At 45.1% G+C, this 23,457-nt stretch overlaps 2 protein-coding genes across 19 annotated transcripts in view; one reads left to right on the top strand and one right to left on the bottom strand.

Moving 5' to 3' along the window:
• The window catches only part of MICAL3 (microtubule associated monooxygenase, calponin and LIM domain containing 3), a 182,361-nt gene extending 167,359 nt beyond the window's left edge, over nucleotides 1-15,002 (bottom strand). For 7 of the 18 annotated variants that reach the window (XM_064654501.1, XM_064654487.1, XM_064654484.1 and 4 more), the window contains exon 1: nucleotides 278-566. The gene's annotated coding sequence lies outside the window, so the exon portion shown is untranslated. Of the gene's footprint in view, nucleotides 1-277; nucleotides 567-14,909 lie in introns of those variants that run through there. The other 11 variants (XM_064654488.1, XM_064654491.1, XM_064654494.1 and 8 more) reach the window with 3 other exon arrangements.
• A 1,621-nt stretch (nucleotides 15,003-16,623) lies between these two features.
• PEX26 (peroxisomal biogenesis factor 26) lies at nucleotides 16,624-22,007 on the top strand. The gene is made up of 5 exons (XM_064654483.1): nucleotides 16,624-16,947; nucleotides 17,614-17,754; nucleotides 18,136-18,449; nucleotides 19,147-19,293; nucleotides 19,730-22,007. Exons 1-5 carry the CDS (start codon nucleotides 16,769-16,771, stop codon nucleotides 19,831-19,833), a joined length of 885 nt encoding a protein of 294 aa, XP_064510553.1. The 5' UTR covers nucleotides 16,624-16,768; the 3' UTR covers nucleotides 19,834-22,007.
• The last annotated feature ends 1,450 nt before the right edge of the window (nucleotides 22,008-23,457 follow it).

Raw genomic sequence — 23,457 nt, 5'->3', positions numbered from 1 at the left:
AGTGCTCGCTGCAAACTGCAGATCCTGCCCTGCAGATCTCATCGAGCTTGCTATGAGAAACCTGCTGCTGACGGGTGAGGCTGCAGCTCCTGCAGGAATTCACGCCTAGGACAAAAAGCCAGCAGTGCATTCATGGATTTTGCGTGAAGCCTAGAGCCAGCACAAAAGAAAATCCCTCTCCTTAGACACAAGAACCCCCAGAATCTGATAGTTAATTACAAACAATAAATAACATTTGCAGCAGGAGGTACGAGAGGCCAGCTGGGTCAGTACTCACAGAGCGAGGCTGCGTAAGTGACCTTCTTCCCACATGAGTCAACTCCTCCCCGACAGGTGCTCATAGTTCTCCCGCCTCTGCAAGGGCTGCCATCTAAATTAGAGCCCCCTCACCACTCCTCGTGCCCTGCTCCCACACGGGTTTCTCCTTGGAGAGCTCGTACTAACAATCTTCTCTTCCTCTAGGCTTGCCAGGTAAAGCCAAAATTTAAAAGAAATGGGATCTCAGATGCAAATCGCCCTCTGTAAGTCTTTCCCGGAGCATCTCGCAGGGTCTCGAGGAGGCTGTGTGATGATGGGCCTGGCTGCCAATTCGTCACTGTTGCCACAGTAACGGAGCAGTGGTCCCCCGTGGCTCGCTAAGGGAGCGGCAATGGGAGCACCGAGTGTGTGTATTGCCTCCTCCTTTGAGGATTCCTCTGACCTGGGTAATCCACACATTTCTTAAAAAAAAGGCTGTTTTATACAGAAGGTATTCCCCTCACACCCCACATACACCCCACAGCCCCCACCCCCCGGTTACTGCACTCACGGAGCTCTACAGCATCTTTAAACCTTGTTTGCATAGTGTAGGAAAGCTGGCATAGCCCCAGGAGAGCTGCTGGCTTCCTCTGGGAAATACCATGTCTTGTGAAAAGAGGAGAAAAGAGACCTTGTTCTGGTAAACATGTGAACACGAGCACACGCTCAGCAGTGTTTGAAGAAGTGCTAGGACAGAGCGATATAATCTTGTCTCTGTGAGCAGGTGAATGAGCAGTTGAGACAGCAAAAGGGTATTTTTCTGCCAAGTTTTTCTCTGCCAACACAACCAAGCACAAGTGTGTCTGTGAGGCCCTATTACAGCTACAGGGAAGCTCAGGGCCGGCAGAATTCCTTTGTTCCTGTCCCCTCAACTGAAAAGTCTTGGCGTTATCCTTCCTGAGCCTTAATATTGCTGTTTTCTACTTATTTTTGTTATAACATTGACATAAACAGTATCAGTAATGGTAGGCAGGACAGTCCAGAGCAGCAGAGACCTACAGAGCTTGGGCTGTGGTCAGAGAAGCAACCAGGACTGCAGAAGCAGGCGTTATTTTTCTGGACAATGAACAATTCAGCCTTGTTTTGCAAAGCAACTCCTTGGATAGTTAAATAATACCACTTGTTTATGAGACAGACTATTTATCTCATCTTCTTTAGAAAATGTTGCTAATGCTTCTTTGTTGCTTTCCTTATTATTCTCTCTTAAAGCCAAGTGCTCCTTTTAAGGTAATGGATTTCCTCTCTCAGGATGCCAGTAACAAACACAGCTCTGTGTGCATGTAGGTGGTGTGGACAAAAACAAACACACAAGTAAAACCCACACATCTGCTTTCTTAACTAAATTTCCTGCCCTCACTTTCAACTCAGTTCGTTTGAGTGCTTTGTGACAGTGGCTCATCCCAACTTGTTAGGTAAGGACAAAATCCAAACATCATGACAAGGGGTTAAGTACCTTTTGCCCCATATAATCTGAATCAGCAGAGATGGGACTAGTGCAGAACAGCAGTATCAACCAGAAGGGTTAAAAAGACCTGAACTAGATTTAAAAAACTGTGAGTGGGCTAAAAAGAATCTCAAGCTTTAAAAGCAATAACAATTCTAATCTTTTTACTTGTCTTTGCCTTCAGACTGAGTTTTCTAGCTTTTCTCCAACACACTACGAGGATTAGAAATTAATTTGGTTTAGAAAAAAACTTCCATTTCTCCTTCATTTACAGGATTCTGAAACGTGGGACTTGGAGAACATCACCAAATACAATGATGACCATGACAATGCCACTAGGCTTGGCAGAGCAGAATACCTCTGCAAAGTAGGAAAATCCATCTAGGCCCAGCCCCAGGAAGTCTGGAGCCTTCACATTAAAGATGCTGGATTTAACAGCACCACCCACACACCCACAGACACACCCACACACACCCTCCCTCCTTGCATGGTGGCTTAGTGTAGTGGCTTGTTCAAAATTAGTTATGAGTACACCCAGAGTTATAAGCATCCAGTTCCACACAGATGTGAGCTTACTAAACCAAATGAAAGCATATTATAATAAAGTTCCAGTTATCACAGGCATTTGGTGGCTGCTTCTTCAATAATCTTAAATGAGAATGCAGTAAGATCAGAAACCGAGCTGCACACTTAGTCTTACACAGGGAAAATGTTGGTTGGTACATATAATTAAATATATCTGTTTTGCTGACACTCCCTCCCCCGCCCCATCCCTCAGATATTTTTACGCTTGGCTTAGTGGAAAAGACTTGGTGCCTCTGGGCGTGATTGCATGAAGCCATTCAAAATGAAGCTGTCCCCTGAAGAAGACAATCCTGAGAAGGAATAGTGCTGGGCTAGCAGAGGGTATGAAAGCAGCAGAGGAATGAAGGGGAGAGGAGGTGGCTGGGCTCGGCCTGCGGCACCGAGAAGCCTTTTCCATTTGCAGCATTATCTTCCCCCAGCCAGAGCTATTTAATGGGATCACAAGCGCTGCTGTGCCATTACTTACAGAAGAGGGTATAAAAATGACAGCGGCTAATAAGCACCAATTTCTCATCAGCCGCCTCATCAGGCTAATTTCACAAACAGAACATTTCAGAGGCTAACAGGCTGGAAATGACATTCCGTCTGCTGGATGCAGATCAGCACAGAGAGACTACATCCCTGTGCCTGGACACTTCAGTCCCAGCCACAAACAAAAGGAGGGCTACCCTAAATGTATGTCCACAGGAGGACACAGACTTCATAAAATGAGCTGGAATGCTAAAGACACAGCACAGTCATTCTTCCTAATGATTAGGAGGCAACAGGAGTGGAAACATTGAATGTTCCTTTGTCCATAAATGTCCAGGCTACATTCCTGGTTCTGAACTTCCCTCACAGAAAGGAAGGCTTTGTCTGGAGCTCCCGACTGAGGACAGCAAGAAAGCCTTAAAAAAAAACCAACAAAAACTAACCCAAACTTAGTGGACCAGGGTGAAAAACACCTCTAACTGAGGCCTTGGTTCAGAGGAGGTGTTCACGCTTCCAAGGGAAGAGGCTGGCTGATGTGAAGGGCAGAAACTAGACAGAGATGTGTGTGGTCTGAGAGCAGATAAAGACAGGGAGTGTGTGTTTATGTGTGTAGGAAGGGAGCAAACTGTTGGTAGTGGGAGTGCAGTCCATGCACATGAATTATAGATGTCAAAGCTGAAAAAGAACTTGTTGGCCTGTTCACTTTTCCTGCTTGTAGCCACTGAAGATTTGAAAACGTGAATCTTCCACTCATTGCACCAAAGGAACTAATGCAGTATATCTGCTTTAGTATCATCAATCACTAATTAGATAATTCTGACCCAAAAAAAAAGCGATGATTGGTTCTTTCAAACACTGAGGTTCATTTTGCTCTTAGCATCACTATCCAGGTTTTTTTAAACATACAGTTAAATTTTTTCACTCTGATCTGTAGTTAGGCTTGTTAGGAAGTGTCTATGCTGTCTTTCTATTTTTAAAATATGGGCCCACATTTGATCAGGTTTTGCTTGAAATTCTCTGGTGCACTGCTGGTAAAATTAACTCACAACTAGTTTTCAAGGCTATTGTAATGTTGTCACCACACTAGAATATATTCTGTGCTAAGTGATTTGGATATGCTAGGCTTTTTTCACAGTATTTCCACACCTGATTTGCATGGAGATCCTTGCTCCTACTTGTCTATACTCCTATTAACTGCTGCTATGGTCATGCATGTTATTGATGGGTTTCTGGAAAGCTCAGCAACTCAGCAATTTTATAACAGCATTATAAATAATTCAATCAACTGTTCTTCCCCACATCTACTTCTCATTTATTAATGGACTTTCTTTCTAGGCAGTATTTTCTCATCTCTCATCACCATCCAATATATATATATATACTTGGGGGAGGAATGTAATTAGTTTTGCAGTCCTTCTGCCAAAACTTCCACTGACTTCAGTCAGAGATTTGCCTGAAGAATGCCTGATTATAGCCTGTAGGAGTTGGTCCTATTTCTGTACAGCAGGAACAGGCTGAAGTGAGTGCACACAGGTGGGCAACAGAGTCCCATGGGCGTTTGAACCCACAGGCATTTTATGAGAAGCATGAAGACGTGGGTTTGTGTGTACAAGAAGGTGAAGGACATGGGGAGAACCAGGCAAAGTGAACGAGGAGTCTGTTATACAAGAGCAGAGGAAACTGAAGATTTTACATGATTAATTCATGTTAAACTCTGTTTAGTTGTTTGGAGGTTTCTTTTGTTTTGTTTTCAAATAACAGAAGAGTGGATTTTCTATTTCTCCCCTTTTCTGTCATCAGACAGCTGTGCAAATATTTTAGCATGTGATTGTAGAAGCACAACACTGAAAACTCCTGAATTGTGCCAAGAGAAAAGTACAGGAAAACAAAAGGCAAACGCCTGGGGTAGATCGAGCTGCCAGGATCTTCTGTCCCCAGGGGAACCAGACAGAGGAAAAGGGAGAGAAAAGAGGAGAACTCTGATAGCTTTCACTGCTTACAGTGACAGTATCCCAGGTCAGAAGGAAACACAGACTTTTGTAGTCTTTTTGAAGGAGGTTAGTAAAGGTATCAGAGCAATTAGCAGTCATAGAATCAGGTCTTTCTTGAAGGTTGTTGGCTTTATCTGCAGCACCAACTGTTTATATTGTACCTGCCCTAAGATACTGAGTTCTCAGGTTGCAGGTAAATTGAAAACCCAACTTAAACAGTGCAATAAGTCAGTCTTTGAATTTAGGAAATCAGACCTACATGTCTGTGGTTATACTGGCCTGGCATGAAACAGGTCTGTTTCCAGCAGCTTTAGGGGCTCATCAGCAAAGCAGTGATTCGGGCCAGCTGACTGAAAACGCATCTCTTCACAAGTTCCCTCAGGAGTTTCTGCAACACAAGTGTGGGCAGTGGGTGATAACACAAACCTAAATATGCCACAGCTAGGAATAAAGCTGCACTGATTCTTTGCCAAAGAATCCTATTTTGTTACTGTAGGGGGATGAATTAATCCATAAAAAAAAATTAGCTATCGCTTCCAACATTCTCAGTGGCTTTTGTCACACTCATTCAGTGATTCCTGTACATCAAATGACAACAAATCTTCATCCTTCCCTCCTGCTTAAGTTAAAACAACAGATCATGCTGTAATAGTACCCTATCTCCCAGCCCATCCTACTGGTGAGAAGTCAAAGGATCAAGATTTCCCCCTGAAGCTGGTCATCATTCACACTCTGAAACCCAGAGCTGGGGATATTTCTCCTTTTTTTAGGCCCATAAAACTGCCAAGGTTACTCAAACAAACAATAAACTCTTGGCTGTACTGCATGTAATCTCCCATCCCATGGAATTAAGCAGGTGGTTATTAAAACTGCAATAACACCCACACTGTGAGCACATTTAAACCCTAAAGGAAGAAATTCTTCCTTCCATCAAAGACGGCAAAATCATTTAATGATTTCAGGAAGCCTTCATACTCCAAACTTCCTCTAACCATTTTCATTCCACTTTCATTTAATTACCTGAATGATTAATTAAGGTTTAGCAGCTAATATTTTCACAGCACTTTGAGTAAGCAAAGCGCTGTATAAATCCTTGGCATCAATGGTTATTAGGCTACTATTTATGTCCCTGTTGTTGCCCTCTGGGCTCTTCCCATTTCTTTTCAAATTCACTTTTATAGGCAGTGGCCAGTGCTACCATGGCTATTATTTCTAGCCCAAGTTATGCAGTCAGCACCACCATCTTTCTGTGGCTGTTTCGAGAACATGTACCTCTTGTGGCACTGTCACATGTGATTTCATGGAACCCGAGTCAAGACCTTGCACTCTGTTATCCACTTAACAGCATTTTTACCTCGACACCAGGCCCACGCTCAAGCCCTGTGGCACCTCAACCCTGCCTGTCTGCACACTGGTGAGGACAGAGGCTCCCCTCTCTCAGCATGACAGCAGAAACTGAGGGTGGGTAAAGCTCCTCCCTACAGGAGACCAGTTTTCCAGCCAAGTCCTGGAAATACCTGCAATTCTGTCTTTCCTTCAGGAAACCTAACCAGGGCTCTCCTGAGGCCACAGCAGCTGAGCACAGATTACAGCAGAGTCATGGTAAACTCCAAGGACACAGTGGAGGCTTGTCTGTGACAGGAACCCCAACCCACCTCCCAGCTTCTCCACAGTCTTGTATGACTCTGAGCAGGCCAGTTACATGTAGGTGTACGACTGATGAATTTGGGTGTCTCAAGTTGCAGTATTTTGAGAGACCAGAGACATGACTTTAAAAACCAGGACATACCCCTGCAATTGAAACCAGCGGGCTCTGTAGTTATTGTCTCTGCAGATCCTGTGAGGTTGATTTACAAAATACTGGGTTTGCTTTGTTTTTCTTTAACTGTCAGCCGTAGAAATTCTGCTTTATAATTGAGCATCAAGTCAAGTTCTTTCCTCCTTACTCATAAGTAACATTCAACAGGCCACAACAGGCTGCAGGGATGCCAAAAATACAACCGTTTGGAACTTGGTAAACAATTTTGTTGATACTGCTGAAAAACGGAGCAGAATCATTTTCTCGTGGCTCATTGTCTCTTCAGAGGTAATGACAGCCCATGTCTTTGAGTCACTGAACTCATCAGCCCCAACTGTGAGTGCCAATGGGACAGGTTGAGCTGGTGAATCTCATGATCCTTCACTCATGTTCCAGTTTACTTTAACTCCTTCTGGAGTCTCTGAAACAAAAGACTCTCTCGCGCTCAAAGACAATGAAGCAGGAATGGACAAGTCCAGAAATAAAGTCCCTGCACTGTTCCTTTTTTTTTCTTGCCTAAGCAGAAAGGTCCATGCAGAGAAGGGAAAGAAGAGGAAAGCACCCTGATCATTTTGTCCTCATAATCCCCTTTCCTTCTGTATCCCCACATTGTACACAGCTATGGGCATGGGTTTGGGGGGACTGTGAAGCCCTGCTTTCTTCTAAGCTTTCTTGTCTTGGTCCTAATTAACTCTGGAAGAGGACTGCTAACAGCACCAGTTGCCAGCCAGGCCATGCAAAGCACCTGTTGCAAGGCCTCCAGGTAAGTCCCACAGCACAACTGCCAGTCACAGTCCCCAGTTCTGAGAAATGATGGAATTTGCAGTTAAGTCAGCACTGGAGGAGAAAAGAGCCAGAGAACAAAATGGAGGAAGAAAACCAAAGGGAAACAAATGGACAGCGCAGAAAAGAAACCTACAGAAAACAAATCAGAGCCACTTTACACGGTGTAACTCCTTTGTGGCTGGCATCTCTAAATCCCAGGAGAGCTAGGTCAAGCACCAAAAAGGCAGCAAGCTTACCCTGCATGCACATACAGACATGGAGATGTCATACAGGCAGTCCAGAGAGTGAGAATGAAGGGGTTGAAGTCTATGTGCTACTGGGTGTAGGTGCATGTCCCATTGTATGCAGTACCAACAGCTCTGAGAGTAGAAAATCGCAAGTCAGGCCTTGCATTATAACACAGTAGAGTTAAAAACCTTAAGATTTTGAGCTTTAAATAAATAATATTTTAAAACAACCAAAACCTAAAAAAACGCCCAAAACCAGGACAGTGAGCCCTTTTTTACTAAATTCACAAAAGTGACAGAAATAGGTGAGGATGAACAGAAGTAGTTGCTGAAGTTTGTCTGCCACCCATTGGTACCTGTGCTGGAGAACGCACACAAACCTGCCGGTGTGTTCTCTGCTGCTGCACAGGCAGCTTTGCCCAAAAACTGCCCTGACTGATGGCTCTCTCTGACGGATGCAAACAGCAAAGGACAAACTTGGAACAAACTGCAGCAAAAGGCTGGTGAGCTGCTGCCTGAGTGACCAATACAGAATGTAAGGAACAGCCTGGTGGAGAAGATTGGACAAAAGAAACGAGGAGTACATAGTTTATACTTTGACTATATTTTGACAATATATATTGACTTTTTCCCACAAAATCGAGAAGAAAAACAATACATGGATCTTGCTTCTCTTTGGCTACAGTCACTCTGCAAGAGCAGGGGGATTGGTTTCAGTGGCTCATTACCCCACACTCCTGCTGTTTCAGGGAGATCAATGTATCATTTAATAGGGAGAGGCTTTTCAGCTCTGCAAGATCTTATCTGCTGATGGCTACCATGATATTTATAGACATATCCATCAGCATAACAGCAGGAAGCAATTCTCTAGGGGTCAAATTGGGTGGATTCCCCCTATTTAAAGTCCATTATGGATGCAGCTTTCTGTATAGGATTAACCACTTAACTCACTGAATCCCGAACATCATCAGCTATTGTTCACAAGAACTGATGATCTCCATGGCTTAGTTGTGGGATGGTTGACTTGTTTTCAGCCTCAATTATCTTTTCAAATAATAAGGTCCTTTGTTAACCTCTGACTTGCTGAGCAATGTGTAGGCAGCCTATTAAGTACTTCATAGTCCTCTTTTAACCCCATGATTCAAGCAGCTCTGGAGATTTAGTTCCGTGATTGTCCTATTTCTGACCAGTCTGAATCTTCAACTGTCACATGAATAGCAAGACCGGAGAACCAGCTTTGATCACAGCAAGCTTAGGAAAATAAACCACAGTGGCTTGGAAGATCAGGGCAGAAACTACATGCTTATTATACAAAGCATTTTAATGCTTTCAGCCTAACTTTTGGTAATGATTTACAGAGTATGCTTCCCTGCTAAGACTATTTAGAGAGTCAGCTCCTTTGGGGATTTAGCGTGCAGTGATTCTATCTCCTAAAATTATCCTACTATCTTTCCAGTATATAATTTCTTCTTGTGAACACACCTTTTGGAATGAGACAGTCTTGCAAGGGGAGCTCAGAATAGACATACTGTTCCAGCAGCTCACAATGGATTGGGAATGTTAACTGCTGCTTAATTTGATACAGAAAGAGGGATGCAGAGGCCTGGTGTGGACAAGTGTTCTGGAATACAAATCTGAGCTATTTAAGGTTTTGTTTCCAGTCTCCAGAGCTATCATCACTCCGTGCATCCACTCTCCCTTTCAAATTCACCATGACCTCCTCCTGCCCTTATTTCACTTAACCTTGCTGTGTTTACAGTGACCTCCACCCTCATGACTTGGTTGTATTCCAGCCAACCTCTCACCTTCCCCTGTCTACCACCCTCCTAGTGCTTACTCACTAATACATTTCATGAGAAACATAAGGGCAGCTGTTGTCTATCCCTGAATGCAAAAATTAAGTTCCCAATCTCTGGCAGAACCCACCCCATTTTCCATTCCTGGTCAGAGTTCATACATGAATCTCATTTCCATTACTTTTGCTCTTGAGTAATTTTATTTTGCTAGTGCATAGTGCAGTGCACTCTTGCTCCTTTTTTTTACACTTGTCCATTTCTTTTCATTCAGATATATCAGAACACTCCATAAATACAACTGAAATTACAAAACTAATAAGCCTTGTGTCAGGTAGTAAAGATAATGACAATTATCTTCTCCGTTTTATGAAAAGAGAAGCTGATGTTCAGAGATAAAAAAATATATCTATAGAAAAAAATCTCTTACATCCAAGATCACTTGGGATAATTTTAATTCTTGAAATGTCCATATCCAGGAAACTTAATTTTCAGCTAAATCAAGACACTTGTGCAAGTCTATTAATTAGTATAATGACTACATTATATAGTTCTTAATCATCTTAGAAACACCTGGAGCAGCTTAAGAAGTCCTTTTCAGGCTCCCCTCACCAGTGGCCTTAGACCTTAAATACCCTGACCAGCCTCACTGGGAACACTCATCCTGCACCTCCTGCCCAGTGATCCCGGAGGGGGGAGGCTCCATTTAAGTCCCATCCTGAGCACCCAGGCCTGAGCTACATCACAGCTGTGCAAACCTGCATCCTTGTCTCCATCTCCAGGGTGGATGTTTGAATCCTGTGACCTGCTGCTCCTGACTCGACTGCGGGCATGGACCCTGAACTTAATTCCTCACCTCACCTTGCCTGGCACGGCTGATGAAACCTGTTAGCAGCACCTGGCACTGCCCACCCTGCTCGGGTCCCCTGGGTGCGACAGCGCCCCAGCCAGGGAGGGCACTGCTTGTCCTGGGCTCACTCACCCTTGGCCTATGACTTGTCCCCTGCTGTCTCTGGTCCCCAACACCCTCATCCCCACTGTCAGGTCATTCATACTGGAAATGCTGGGAAAGATCTCATGAACATTGCGGGGCAAAGCCAGGGAGCCACCTCTGTGCAAACCCTTCTCAGTGGTGGTTTAAAAGCAGCCGCTCCCTTCGCAGTGCAGGGACTGCCAAGCACCAACAAACACCAGCCACGGTGTTACTGCTCTCCAGAGGAGCCAGTGTTGATCCAGGGTGAGAGTAAGTTACTGTGGGAATGCAGTGCTGAATTCCCCTGGCTACCTCTACTGAAGGATGATGGCGGTGGGAGACAGGAGAGTTACAGCCTAAAGTTCACTCCCATAAACGAAAAATATTTTAAATACAACTTGGTCATCTATGGTAGAGTTCCAAAATATATTCATTACAGTTTATTAGCTTTTTTGTGACGTTGCAAGCAAGTTCTTTCAGGCTGTCTACACTGAGTCATTTTTTGGAAATAAATTTTCTGGATCTAAATCTACACGAGAAATTACTTCACATTTGGTAATACAGACTGGGTTTTCAACTTCCTCCATGAGCAGGCATCTGGAACAAAAATGTGTCTAGAAAATTTTGGCCTGGCTGTTGAGTCTGCCCAGGCTCAGGCTGCTCTCAAAGCTGAAAACCTCACTGAGAGACAAGGGTTAGATTCCTCCCGGGCTGCCCTTCCCCCAGTGCCAAGAAGTAAACACGTATGTCTAAGGCTATATAAACTAATTAGATACCTAATCCTACCTTTGTCTGCATCTGGTATTGCCAAGAAAGATGAGAAGGAGAAGCAAGTATGGGAGGTACAGAGGGAAAAAGAACATCAGCTCATCAGGGAAATGAGGGCCGATACACTGCTTGACACATTAATCTTACACATACTGTAAGGATATATCTCAAACCAGTAAGACCCTAAAATAGCACACAGATCTTCAAAAGGAGAGGAGAAATTCTCCCAAAAGAAAGGTGCTGCACATTCGTTGACTACATGAAAAAGTTCATGTGCAAATTAATAATAGTTATAAAAAGCACAATAGCCTGTTAATTACTGTATCAAGTTCACGAGCAAAACAACAAGTGGGGGAGTCCTGCCCCCCCACACTCCACCTGCCACAGGGGCACGTGGGGGATGCTCACCATGAAACATAAGACACAGAGGTTGCATCAGCAAACAACCCCACCCCAGTGGATCTACGGAGGCTCAAGTGCTACCACACAACTCTGCAGCACTGCTGGCTTTCCTAAAACTACCTCTCATCACAACTTCTGTGAGCCTCACAAGACCTGGCCAGATAAAAGCTAGGACCAGCAGCCTGAGATGCAAAGGAGTTTGTTAACTTCTGCAAGACATCCTGCGACTTCCAATTCAAGATGCGGAAGACAGAAGAAGCATCCCCTGTTTGCAGAGATAATTAACACAGACCACAGTAAATGTGCATTCAAAATGGGGGACAGATGATTGACAGACACTGGGAAAAGAAGTACTGAGATGTTAGGAAGTGCAAAACAAGAAAAAACGTTTTCTCCAATTGCCTCGTTTGCCCTGTGGTACAAACACTTCCAGGATTCACACTATCAAGCCCTTCTCCTGACTGTGAGAGCACAAGGTTTGCTTTTTAAAAAGAGGAAAGCTGGAGACTAATAGGTGACAGTTGAATTTGGCAAGTTGGCCCTGAGAGGAGGTATTAACTGTTAGAAGGGTTGTGACTCTAAAGCAGTGAGCAAAGAGATGCTGTGCTAGGCAAACAGGGTGTAACTGACCTCCAGTGATGACAGGCTTTAGTATTTTCTCACAGATAATAGCTAGCTGCAGAAAAGAAGATGCCTTAGGCCTTTAACCAAATTGGTCACCTTACAGCTATGAAATGCCCCACCCAGCACTAATTATGACTATTATAACAGTAACAATGAAATCAAAAGTAACTGCTGCTATTCTTTGACAGCTGCCTTGCCAAGGCTGGTATTTTATTTGATTATGGAGCAAAGAAAGAGACTTAATCAACTTAAAATTGCCCTTTGTTTCAGAAAGATTTTGTCATTATCTGAGTAAAACTCAAGTTTCTACAAGTCACGGATACAACTCTGTGATTCCGGTTTCCCAGTTTCCAGTATTTACACCCTATACAGTATTTGTGATGAAGGTTAAAACAGATTTGCTCATACTTTTATGGTATGTGATCCCTCCCCAGTTGGACTGTGGCTGTGACTACCCCTGTAGTTGTCTTTTCTGCCTGGTACTGTCGTCACCTGTTGTTTATATGGGTTTGCATATGGCCAAAATAAGAGACTGCTGCTTTTAAAGACAGCAACCAGGAACATCAGCAGGTGGGCTCAAAATCAGGTGATTTGCCTCTTACTAGTTCTATTTTTGAAACAAAAAAAAATAGGTTTGATGCTGTGCCACCGTGCTCGGTAAGATAAGGAAGCGGAGCATCACCATCTGTTCAAGGCATAGCCTCAAAGCCTTCACCTTCACCCAACCCAGGGCTCGGAGGACCGCCTGCCAGGAGCTAGGGAAGTCCTGAATCTGGGCTAATTGAAGGGATCTGCAGCCAGCTAGCTTAATATTTAATAGGGATTTACTGCTGATGGAAATTACAAACAAATTGCAGATTCCAGCACGTCATGGTCTCGCCAGACCCAAACAAAAGCACGTGGTGGTAAGGACACAGTGCTGCATGCTGGGACCTGAGGTTTCCAGGGACCTCACTGCTTTATTAAAGTGTTGCTAAAAAGCTACAGTGTACTACAGAGCTCCACATCTTTCCTAGAAAATATCCTTTCCTACGTTGTGTTTATAATGCCTTTTAAAATTTCCAGCTCTTCTGTTTGTTTTTATATGGGTGTAGGAGGGTTTTTTCTCTTCAAATCAAATCTTAGGGCCTCACCATTTCTAGCTCAAAGTCTCCCTAATGCAGCTAATCTCCTATTAACAGCCTACTGACACAGAAGAGACCACAGAAAAAGACTGATTGCCAGCCCTCTGGCCCTGTGACCGTGTGCCAGTCAGATCTGGATTAATAGTTGAGGCGATTTACCTCAGGAGGCCTTGTTACAGGTGCTTGTAACTCTAAACTCTTCTCGAACTGCCTGGCAGGAGAGGGAGGAGGGGAACCAGTAAATCCACAGATGATGCAGACACAAACAAGGCCCCTCTGAAACTCACTTTTCTTTTTCTATACAAAATCAGGATGGCCGCAGGAAAAAATCCTCCTGGATTTCAGATAAAAGATGATGAGCTGGGGCATCGACATCCCACCCAGGACACAAAATCCACTGTGATACTCCCTCATACCTCCTGTCACTGACAGCAAGTTTGCTTGACTTTAGCTTTTCTGGTTACTAGAAATTGTTATCCAGGAGCACAGGCACACATGCTGCTTTCCTCCAGTTTTCCTGTGGTAGTATAGATTGCCCTGCTGTGCAGGCCGATTCAAGTACAAGAGGGACTCTTTCAGCTTTAAAAACAGTTTAAGCTGCTCGCATTTAAGGAAAGATGGAAAAACAGCATCATTCTTATTTGGTGATGAGTATCCATGTGACAGTTTGGTTCACCAGCCCAAACAGTCTCAGGCTCCTCTCCAGGGCTGGACTGCACCTCCTACATCTGCAGCACTCTGCTGTGCCAACTCTGCTGCTCCATGACCCTACATAGTAGGAGGAGGGTGCTGGGACGATGGATCAGGCTGACCAGCTGCTCTTGACGTCACCCAGCAGAAGAGTGTCCACACACTGCATCCGAGCTGCACAAGGAAGAAGTCTGACTGCCAGGGAGAGAAAGAGGCAGGAGCTGACACTGCCTGTGACCAGACCAAGGCTTCACGTGTGCCTGAGAATGGAGCTCAAGCATCTCTCATCTCCACTGAGATGATTATATTTCAGAATGATTTCATTTTGCTTGTTAACAAATTGCTAGTAAAATAGGTAATTGTTCCTGGCCTGAAGTTAAACAATCCTGTTACTGAGGTACTGACATTTGCAGGTCAGAGAGCTGCAAGAGCTTTGGCCTTCAAGGAGCCACACTGTCCCCTCTAGGAAAAGGGGTGAAGTACAAAAACATTCTACCATACTTTGCAGAGAAATTAATTTAACCTATAATTATTGTTATTATAGGGCTGCTTGTCCACCTAGGCTTCTTAAACAACCACACACTGCAACTCATACAGAGCTGCTCTTCAGAGCAACTCCTACCTCTCCCTGACCCTTCCTGGCCTCTAAAATAACTGCATCAGTGTTGCAACTCGCTATCTTTCCATAGGTCTTTATTAATAAAGGAGCATCTGCAGGGAAACAGGATCTGACTCACTCGGCAGCACAGCTGCTCTTGCTGCTCACTCTCCCACCTGAAACAACAGTCCCGTTCCAAAAGTCGCCTCCATGACTACAGCACCTAAATCCAACATCACCAGAGCAATGCAGTGCTGCCCTTCTAAGGGACAGAACAGTCTTGGCTGCTCCCCATGAAAGAAACTCTTGAACGGTAGCTTTGCATATCTCAAACTTACCTTGGTTTTGTGCTGTCTCACTCCTTTTCTGAGTCTCAGTGAGGAGCATCCAGCCAGTGTGAGTCTTTTTCAAAATTGATTCCTTATCCATATTTGGGAATTTGTACTGGGCACTAGCTGGTACGAGGCACGTTCTTCCCACAGTGCACTTTGGGACTTGTAGTTCCCAAAAAGGAATGTTGTTTTCCAAACTGCAAACGCCAAGCAATAGAAACAGAAGTCTTGGAACGCCTTTACCTCTGCCTTTGCTTAGCTGCTGGGCCCTTACTTTCGCAGTTTCTGTGCTGTGGTTTCACCTTAACCAGCCCGAATCCTTCAGGAACCTCTTCCACAGTTAATGGCAGTGTGCAAACCCTTTGGATCCACCACTGTGTAAAAGCTGCTCCTGCAAAGTGCTCCTGCTGCTGCCGTGAGGGGCAGGTACATGGCCCTGCCTCACAGAAATAGCTACTTAGAAAAAGAGTTGAGATCAAGTTTTTAATAATATTCTCCACACTTTCTTCCCTGCTGCCAACACTGAAATGGCATAGAAACTCCCCTTTCAAGGATGTGTTTCACTCTTTAATATGTTTTGCGTTATCTTGTTTGATTTTTTTTAATTAAATAATGATAGTAGAGGGACAGGATTACAAGATAAATCAATCCTGCCTCTCCTGCAGAGATTAATTTTTGAAGAGCGTTTTGAGCTGACTGCCATAATTACATTGTTACCAAGACACCCTGTTGTTTTTAAATAACAAGTGAAGAAGAATGTGAATCGCTGCCTGCCGGGCTCTGATGGAGACACTTATTTTGCCCGAACTCCATTAACAGCGTAATGTGCTTAAAACTGCGGACGCGAGATGCCCGAGAAGTCCCCGGAGGAAGAGGCGACCAGGAGCGGAGGGCATCCATCACCCGCCCCGGCGGTGCTGCTGGAGCTGTGGGGAGCGCTTTCCCTTTAGCACCGCGCCAAACTCCTTCTCCCGGTGCCTGGCCAGGAGGAGGAAAGCCGCAGCCAGCTCGGCTGGGACACACTCGGGGCTGGGCTGACGCCCGGCGGCCGCGGGGAGAACAGCGGCGGCGGGACCCGCCGGCTCGGCCTTTTCCCTCGGCAGCCACACGAGGGAGGAACTGGAGGAGAGGCGTTTTTTCGGCAGGGACGGGCACCGACCCCGGCCCCGGCACAGCCGCGCTCCAGCTGCGGCCGGAGCCCCTCGGAGCGCTCCCCGAGACCCCGCTTTCCACCGCTGATCCCCGCGGAGTGACAGAATCACGGAATGGATCGGGCTGGAAGGCACCACAGCAGGTCATCTGGTCCCACCTCCCTGCTCAAGCAGGGTCATCCCGCAGCACAGGGCACAGGATTGTGTCCAGATGGTTCTCAAGCATCTCCATTGAGGAGACTCCACAACCCCAACAGGGCAACCTGTTCGGTCACCCGCTCAGTAAAGAAGTTCTTCCTGCTGTTAAGGTGGAACTTCCTGTGCATCAGGTTCTGCCCGTCGCCTCGTGTCCTATTGCTTGGCACCACCGAGCAGAGCCTGGCTCCATCTTCCTGGTACCCCACCTTTAGAGATTTATACATATATATGTGTGTGTATATACATCCTCGTTGCCCTCCCCGCAGCCGCCGGTCCCGGCCGCAGTGACTACACGTCCCGCCGGCCCGCGGGGCCGGGAGAAGATGCCCGGCGGGGCGGCCCTTCCGCTGCCGGAGGGAGGCGGCGGGGCCGGGGCTCCCTCTCGTTGTTCCGGTGGCAGCCCGAGCGGAGCGGAGCCGGGCCCCGGCGGGGGCGGCGGCGGCGCTGGAGCCGGAGCTGGAGCCGGAGCCGGAGCCGTGCGGGTGCGGGGAGGGCCGTGCCCGCAGCCCTCCCGCCATGCGGGGCGAGCCGCCCGCCTGGAGCCCCGCGCCGGCACAGGCACAGGCGGCCGCGCTGCTGGAGGAGGCGGCGGATCTGCTGGTGCTGCACCGGGACTTCGCCGCCGCCGTGGAGAGGTGTGAGGCGGGCTGCGAGAGCCTGGGAGCCGGCCCCGGGCCCGGGCACGGCCCCGAGAGGTGCGACTGCGGGTGCCGGGCGTGCGGAGGGGACGGGGTGGCGCTGGGAAGCGGCCTGGCTGGCCGTGCCTGCCCTCCTTGGGGGTTTCATTTCTTTTTTTCCTAATAGTGGGCTTTTGGGGTTTAATTTTTTTAAATAAAAAATAATAACTTCTAAAAATAAAGTTTAACTTCCCCCCCTCCCCCCCCCCCCGGGCATTGGGAGCCTCTTAGATTCGGATATAAATGTTATATGTATGAATGGCAGTAGCACCGATGGTCCTTGCTGTGGCTCTGCACAGCTTTTTTTCTTAATTATCCAAATTAAGGGAGGATGGGCTTGTCGCTAAGAAAGCAAGTTACTATCCATGTAAAACCCGGCCTGGCTTTGACTGCTATTTGATAATGGCCTGTCAGTATTAATATGCTTCATGGGAATGGATTTGTGCGTGTTTGAGGGAAGCGAGGTGTGCCCAGGAGCCTCCCCTCTGTTCTCCCAGAGATACAGGCTCAGTGCATCTTCTCGAGGTCGAATTTTCCTTTTTATGGGGGGCAAGGACTAGAAAAGGTGGGAGAGCAGCTGCCAGAGAACTGTGGAGTCCCTGGGCTGGGCTGCAGCTCACTGGAAGGGATGCAAGGGGCAATGTGTTGTAAGAAGCACTTATTTAAGTGTCTCTTCATTACCAGCTCTGCAGAAGTGAAATGCTCCCTTTGTGTTGTGGGGATTCAGGCACTGGCTGAGATGAACCGGTGGAGGGAAGTTCTGTCTTGGGTCCTACAGTATTACCATGTCCCTGAACATCTGCCTCCAAAAGTTCTGGAGCTGTGGTGAGTTTCTGTCTGTTGCTGTCAGATATACACAGGGCTTGCTTTAGGTTTAACAGCAGGCCAGGCTTGAGTATTACGTGATATCCCCACTTTGCGTGGTGTAAGCGAGGATGAAGGTGAGATCTGGGACAGGCCTGTTCTTGACCTGTGAGTGCTGGAGCATGCCTGCAAGGTTGCTTCATGGTGGTACAAAAGGGGCGATGCTGAGAGAGTAACATCAGTGGCTGTGTTGTCACTGTTGTGTGTTGCAGAAATCTCTCTGTGCTTCAGGTGTAGACCCTGATTCGTATCCTCATGATAACTGCTTGTGGGCAGTAACTGTCAGCCATCTCAGCTTTTACGAAGAGTTAGTACTTCCAAATATTTTTCCCTGTATTCCAGTATCCTGTTGTACAGCAAAGTGGGAGAGCCCCAGGTGATGCTGGAGGTTGGCAGCAGCTGGCTGAGAGACCAAACCAACAAGAGCCTCTCTGAGTACAGTTCCCTGCTGGAGCTCTATCTGCTGCAAGTGCTGCTGCCGCTCGGCCGGTTTGAGGGCGCAGAAGAGCTTGTCCGTGGTTGTGAGGTGCTGGACAGCGAGCAGCAGCTGGCATTCCTTGGCACCATTGGCGAGAGCCGGTGTCACTGGACTCAGCAGGAAGAGATGCGCTCGGTGGCTGAAGAGCAGCACGACGCAGCCACAGAAAGTGTTTTGGGTAGGCTTTGCCTCTCTTTGTGCTTCTTCTTTATAGTTTTATTTCAAATTGGTCCCTTGGTAGCAAAGGGTAGCGAGCATTGACTATGTATTAAGAACATTGGCATGACACACCAGCTGTGAGGAAGTCCCGTTGTGTATCACAGTAGGAAATAAAAGACTGTCCCTTTGCTGGCAATTGCAAAGTGTATTTAGTCTCTGCTAACATCAGGAGATGAGAAGTATTGTCCAGGTACAAAAGCACTTCAGAATAAATGTGGAGGGTTTTTTTAAGGTAAAAAGGAAAGCTAAAACTACCTAGCAGTCCTTTAAGGGTACATTTTGTTGGCTCTGTGTGCTGTTTGCTTCATTTCCATTTGCAGTTGAGTCCATGGAACAATGTATGTGTAGCATTTAAAGTACTGCTTCTTCTCCACAACTATAAATCACTTGGCGTTATCTTCCAGGAGAGAGGCTGGCACTGCTGTGGTACAAGATCATATCATACTAAAGTAGATGCTTAAAAAAAAAAGTTATAATGAATTGTATTACAAAATGGTACTGTCTCTCTGTGCCCTATTATTAAAAAAAAACAAACAACCCAACCCAGCGCTCATGCAATCAGACTTCTAGTATCTTAGTTTCTTATTATCTGTATCTATGTGATTACTATTTAAACTTTACTTTGCCCTAACAGCCTTTCTGTTCTTGTTTTACAGGAGCTCTGTCCCAAAAGCTCTTGACCATGTTAACATTGCTACGTAGAGCACTGAGGTCCATGTCAAGCCACTTCTATTTACTTCCTTACAAGAAGATGCTCTTGGCTACTTTTCTGCTGTACCTGGTGGTGGTGAGGTTAGACCCAGGTACAGGATTAAGATATCCAATTTTAAAAATTCCACTATGATTATGGAGAAGAAATGAGTTGCTTTTAATAGATTTGGTCTGTGTAAACGTCTCATCTTAGGGAGACACAAAAACTGGGTGACAAGGAACTTAGTGTCAGGCTTGTTTCTAATGTTTCCAGTTGCAGTCCGTGTAGAAAGATGAAGCTCTACAAACACCAGTTTTCTGAAAACAGTTATTCCATCCTCAACTCTTTTGATCAGACAAGGTATAGACTGTGAGAGGCAAGCAGAACTATTCTAGACTCAGCCTGAACAGAAGGAAGTAAGAGAACTAGGTTTTGATTAATTCTAGTTGGGATTAGTTTTTTCTTAATATGTTCTTAATTTGTTTAGTGTATCTTTGTTTTTACCTTCTGTAATGAAAGGCTCTTTTGCTTTTTGTTCTGCTTTGCAGCTTCTCCCACATCACTGCCATTCATTTATAAACTGGTCCAGCTCTTCCGACAGGCTTGGGCAGCTGTACTTTCTCCAATCCATAGGCCTCCAATTCGAGACTAAGTGTCTTCCATCACTAGAAGTGTCAGCTTGTCTTGAGGATGTTACCAGGCTCTTCGAGAACTGTTGAAATCTGAGATGACCAACTGTGGACTCCTGGGTGGTGATACCTTAATTTCTTCAGACAGGGAATTTGAAACCACAAGTATTCCTGGCATTCTTGGCCCCGTCCAACCCAGGGTAAAGCCACTCCTTCCATTATCTACAACTGAATAAGAATCCTCCTTTTCAAACCCTTTGTTTTGGATGTAGCCCTTAAGTGAGGTTTGTGTAGCCAGTTATGAACTATGGAAGAAGGTTTTATCCTTGTGAATGCTGAGCAGTTCTCTGAACAAGTGAAATAATCTTCCTGGAGGTATGACTGTAAAAGGCAATGGAGTACCAGTGATTAGGGGAATATTCTGTTTTGCCTGAAGACATTTGAAAAGCCCAGTTCCTGCAACATGGGATTTAGGACAAGCATGTGAAAGAAAAACACTGGAGAAAGTCAAGCCTATTGCATTTTGAAGGCCATGTTTTCTCTTGTGACTGATGCCTCTTTACATAGGCACACTGGATTTTAGTCATATTTAAGCCAGAAAGCCATGGTAGTGGGACACAAAGACTGTTAGCATGTGCTGGTATCTACTCTTCTTAAATGCAAATTACAGCACTTTGTGCTTGCCTGATGCATAGTCATTCTTAGAAGCACGTGGTGGTGGTAAGGAAATAGATTTATTTTTTTAAACTATATTCTGTGTTATTGTCTAGTTGAACAGCTGAAGTTGTTGCATTGTTTTACTCTTTCCCTACCTCTTGCTTTGTTTATGTAGACTTCAGAAAATCTCTGTATGTCTAGAATTGCCCCCCCAGTATCCAAAGTTAGGTGGGAGCCATTTAACAGTGCTCTGTCATTCAGAATAAAAGTTTTATTTTTATAGAAAGAGGTACTTCTCTGAGATCCCAAGATCTTCCCTAGATCAGTGGCAAGAAAATCAGTCTACCTGCAGATCTGTCACCAGACCAACTCCATTTCTGACCACTTGGGGCAGACATTGGAGGTTTGGGGTAGAACTGTTTTCTCCTCCATCCGTCCATCCGTCCATCCATCCATCATGGATTGACAAAAGGTAAATTCCAAGGAGAGAGCACTGACCTAATAAAATATTGCTTTCAGCCAATGTAGATTCCAGTGTGGTATCTTACCACAGTAGTGCCCTTTGTCTCTAGCAATAACCATACTTTGAGGTGGTGGCTGTTCCTTTTTTATTTCACAGGGGTGGCCTCTTGGCACCTTCAAACTGTGTGTGACCTGTTGCTTTGCTGTCTGCCAGGAACTACACTTTGAAAACAGTTCCATCTTCACTGCTAAAAACAGTTGTCTGTTTAATCTCGTATTTTCCCAGTAAGTGAAACGCTCCAGCGTTACTGTCAGACAAACTGGGCCAGGTCATTCAGGAATGCAGTAATGACCTTGCCAGGTTGTCTCAAGAGTAAAACCAAAACCAATCCCATATCCCACCCCAGAGTTTTTGTCTCTGCCAGGACTCTACACCAGGATAGAGTGCTTCACCATATAAAGAAATTATTTGTTATACACTCTGCACACATAGGGAAGAACTGCCTTTGATATTGCTAAATGGTTCCTGTAAGCCACCTCTAAGTGTAGTTACAGTTCTGCAAGCAACAACTGATGGGAAACCAGGTAGAGTAAAACACAGAAGCTCTGTCTGGAGTTGAGCTCTTTGAAGAAATGACCAGGATGTGTCTACTGGCCTCCTGCTTTGCAAGGCCTCACCTTAAGTCCTTTGTAAGCCAGTTGACAAAATAGCAAACTTCACTCTGAAGTCAGGCCAAATTCTCACCAAACTGGCTGTGTAGGTAAGGAAGACTTTTTGCTCTAGTCTTCTAGCATCAATCTTGGAAGTTGGGACCAGTGGTTTCAGCAAGCCATATGTAATGTTTAGTATGCTGTTAAATGTCGTAGCCACTCCTTTACCAGGACTTTAACATTCAACTTTAAGTGTAGGTTGGTAACCCTCACTTTTTTTGAGTACTACTGATTTAATGTTTGTGTTATATTTAATTCATCATCAGAGGGCAAGAAGGCAGAAATAAGCTATCAGGGATTTTTTGCAATTAATACTGAAACTGCAATATCTAGTTTTCATAATAAAGTGACTACTGATTTGCCTCTTTGTGGAGTGTCTTGTTTGTGTTGTGACTGTATATGAAAAGTTCTGTGTTTAATGTATTGATACATAAAGTGTATCAATACACTACAAAGTGTATCAGAGTTTTCAAATAACTTCCAGAAATGTTTCACTACGTGCCCTCATTGTACAGGCATATTTGAACTAAATACAGGAATTGTTCAGTGTGTGAATCTGACAAGATCTAATCAACTGATGATGTTGGTAGGGTACAAGTCTGCATTTTGGGATGGCCAAGAACAATACTACCAAGAATAAAGTATCCGGTATTCATCTTTATAAAATGGATATATATTTATATTAGAAATATAGTTCTGAACTTGCTACGTTATGGGAGAAAATTCTACAAGTACAGATCTAATTCTAAAATTTTTTAATTATGTAGATAAATTTTGCATATGACGATTTTTGCCAAAAAGGCAATAATTATTTTGCAACTGTATCCCAACATGTACTTAAATTTTTTTTATTTATAATTAATTTTGAAAATACAGACCACCTTTCTCTATTTGAGGGATAGTGCCTGAAAGCCAGTATTTTATCAACATAGCAGTGTTATGCAGGTATTGAGTTACCAGACTTGGGGATTTCAGAAATGCCTGTCGGTTCTCCCAGCAGGTGGCAACAGAATGTCAGAAAGCAGTTCCACAGGGAACATAGGGAAGCGTTTACATCTCCATTCACTTACTGGAGAAGGTTTTACAATGTGTGGGAACTGCAAAGACTTACACCCCCCCCAAGTTAAAAGAGGTTTTTGTGTGATCACCAAAGAACTTCTTAAGAGTGCACTGTTTTGTAAGATGGAACATTACTGTTCTAAAATAATCCACGATTCTGACACTATTGCTGAGTCAGTTAGGTAACCAATCTGTAGGGAGTGATGTACATCTGGTAGAGGAGAAAAAGGAGTTAACTGTCCTTCATTTGCCTGCTGACATATTTCAATCTCCAGTCAGAACAGAACTGGTAGATCACAGGACTCAGTGGTTCTCTCAGCCTGAGATCTGGTGGAGTGGACAGGCATGCTGGCTTTAGCTGGGATCAAAGTAATTTTCTTTATAGTAGCTGGTATGGGGCTGTGTTTTGGATTTGTGGTGAAAACTGTTGGTGCTGCAGGGATGTTTTGGTTACTGCTGAGCAGTGCTAGCACAGAGTCAAGGCCTTTTCTGCCTCTTACACCAGCCCACCAGCAAGTGGGCTGGGGGTGCACAAGAAGCTGTGAGAGGACACAGCCAGGACAGCTGACCCCAAATGACCAAAGGGTGTTAGCCCTGCTGTCCTGGAGATGGCTGAACACCTGCCTGCCCACTGGAAGTGGTGAATCAACTCCTTGGTTTGCTTTGCTTTTGTGCAGCTTCTCCTTTACTTATTAAACTTTTATCTCAACCCACAGGTTTTCTCCTTTACTCTTCTTATTCAGTGCTTAGTTGCCAGC

This window comes from Pseudopipra pipra, chromosome 5, assembly GCF_036250125.1.
Source record: "Pseudopipra pipra isolate bDixPip1 chromosome 5, bDixPip1.hap1, whole genome shotgun sequence".
Taxonomy (NCBI): Eukaryota; Metazoa; Chordata; class Aves; order Passeriformes; family Pipridae; genus Pseudopipra; species Pseudopipra pipra.
The sequence above is the reverse complement of the archived record's forward strand: the minus strand, read 5'-3'. Positions and strand labels throughout refer to the sequence as shown.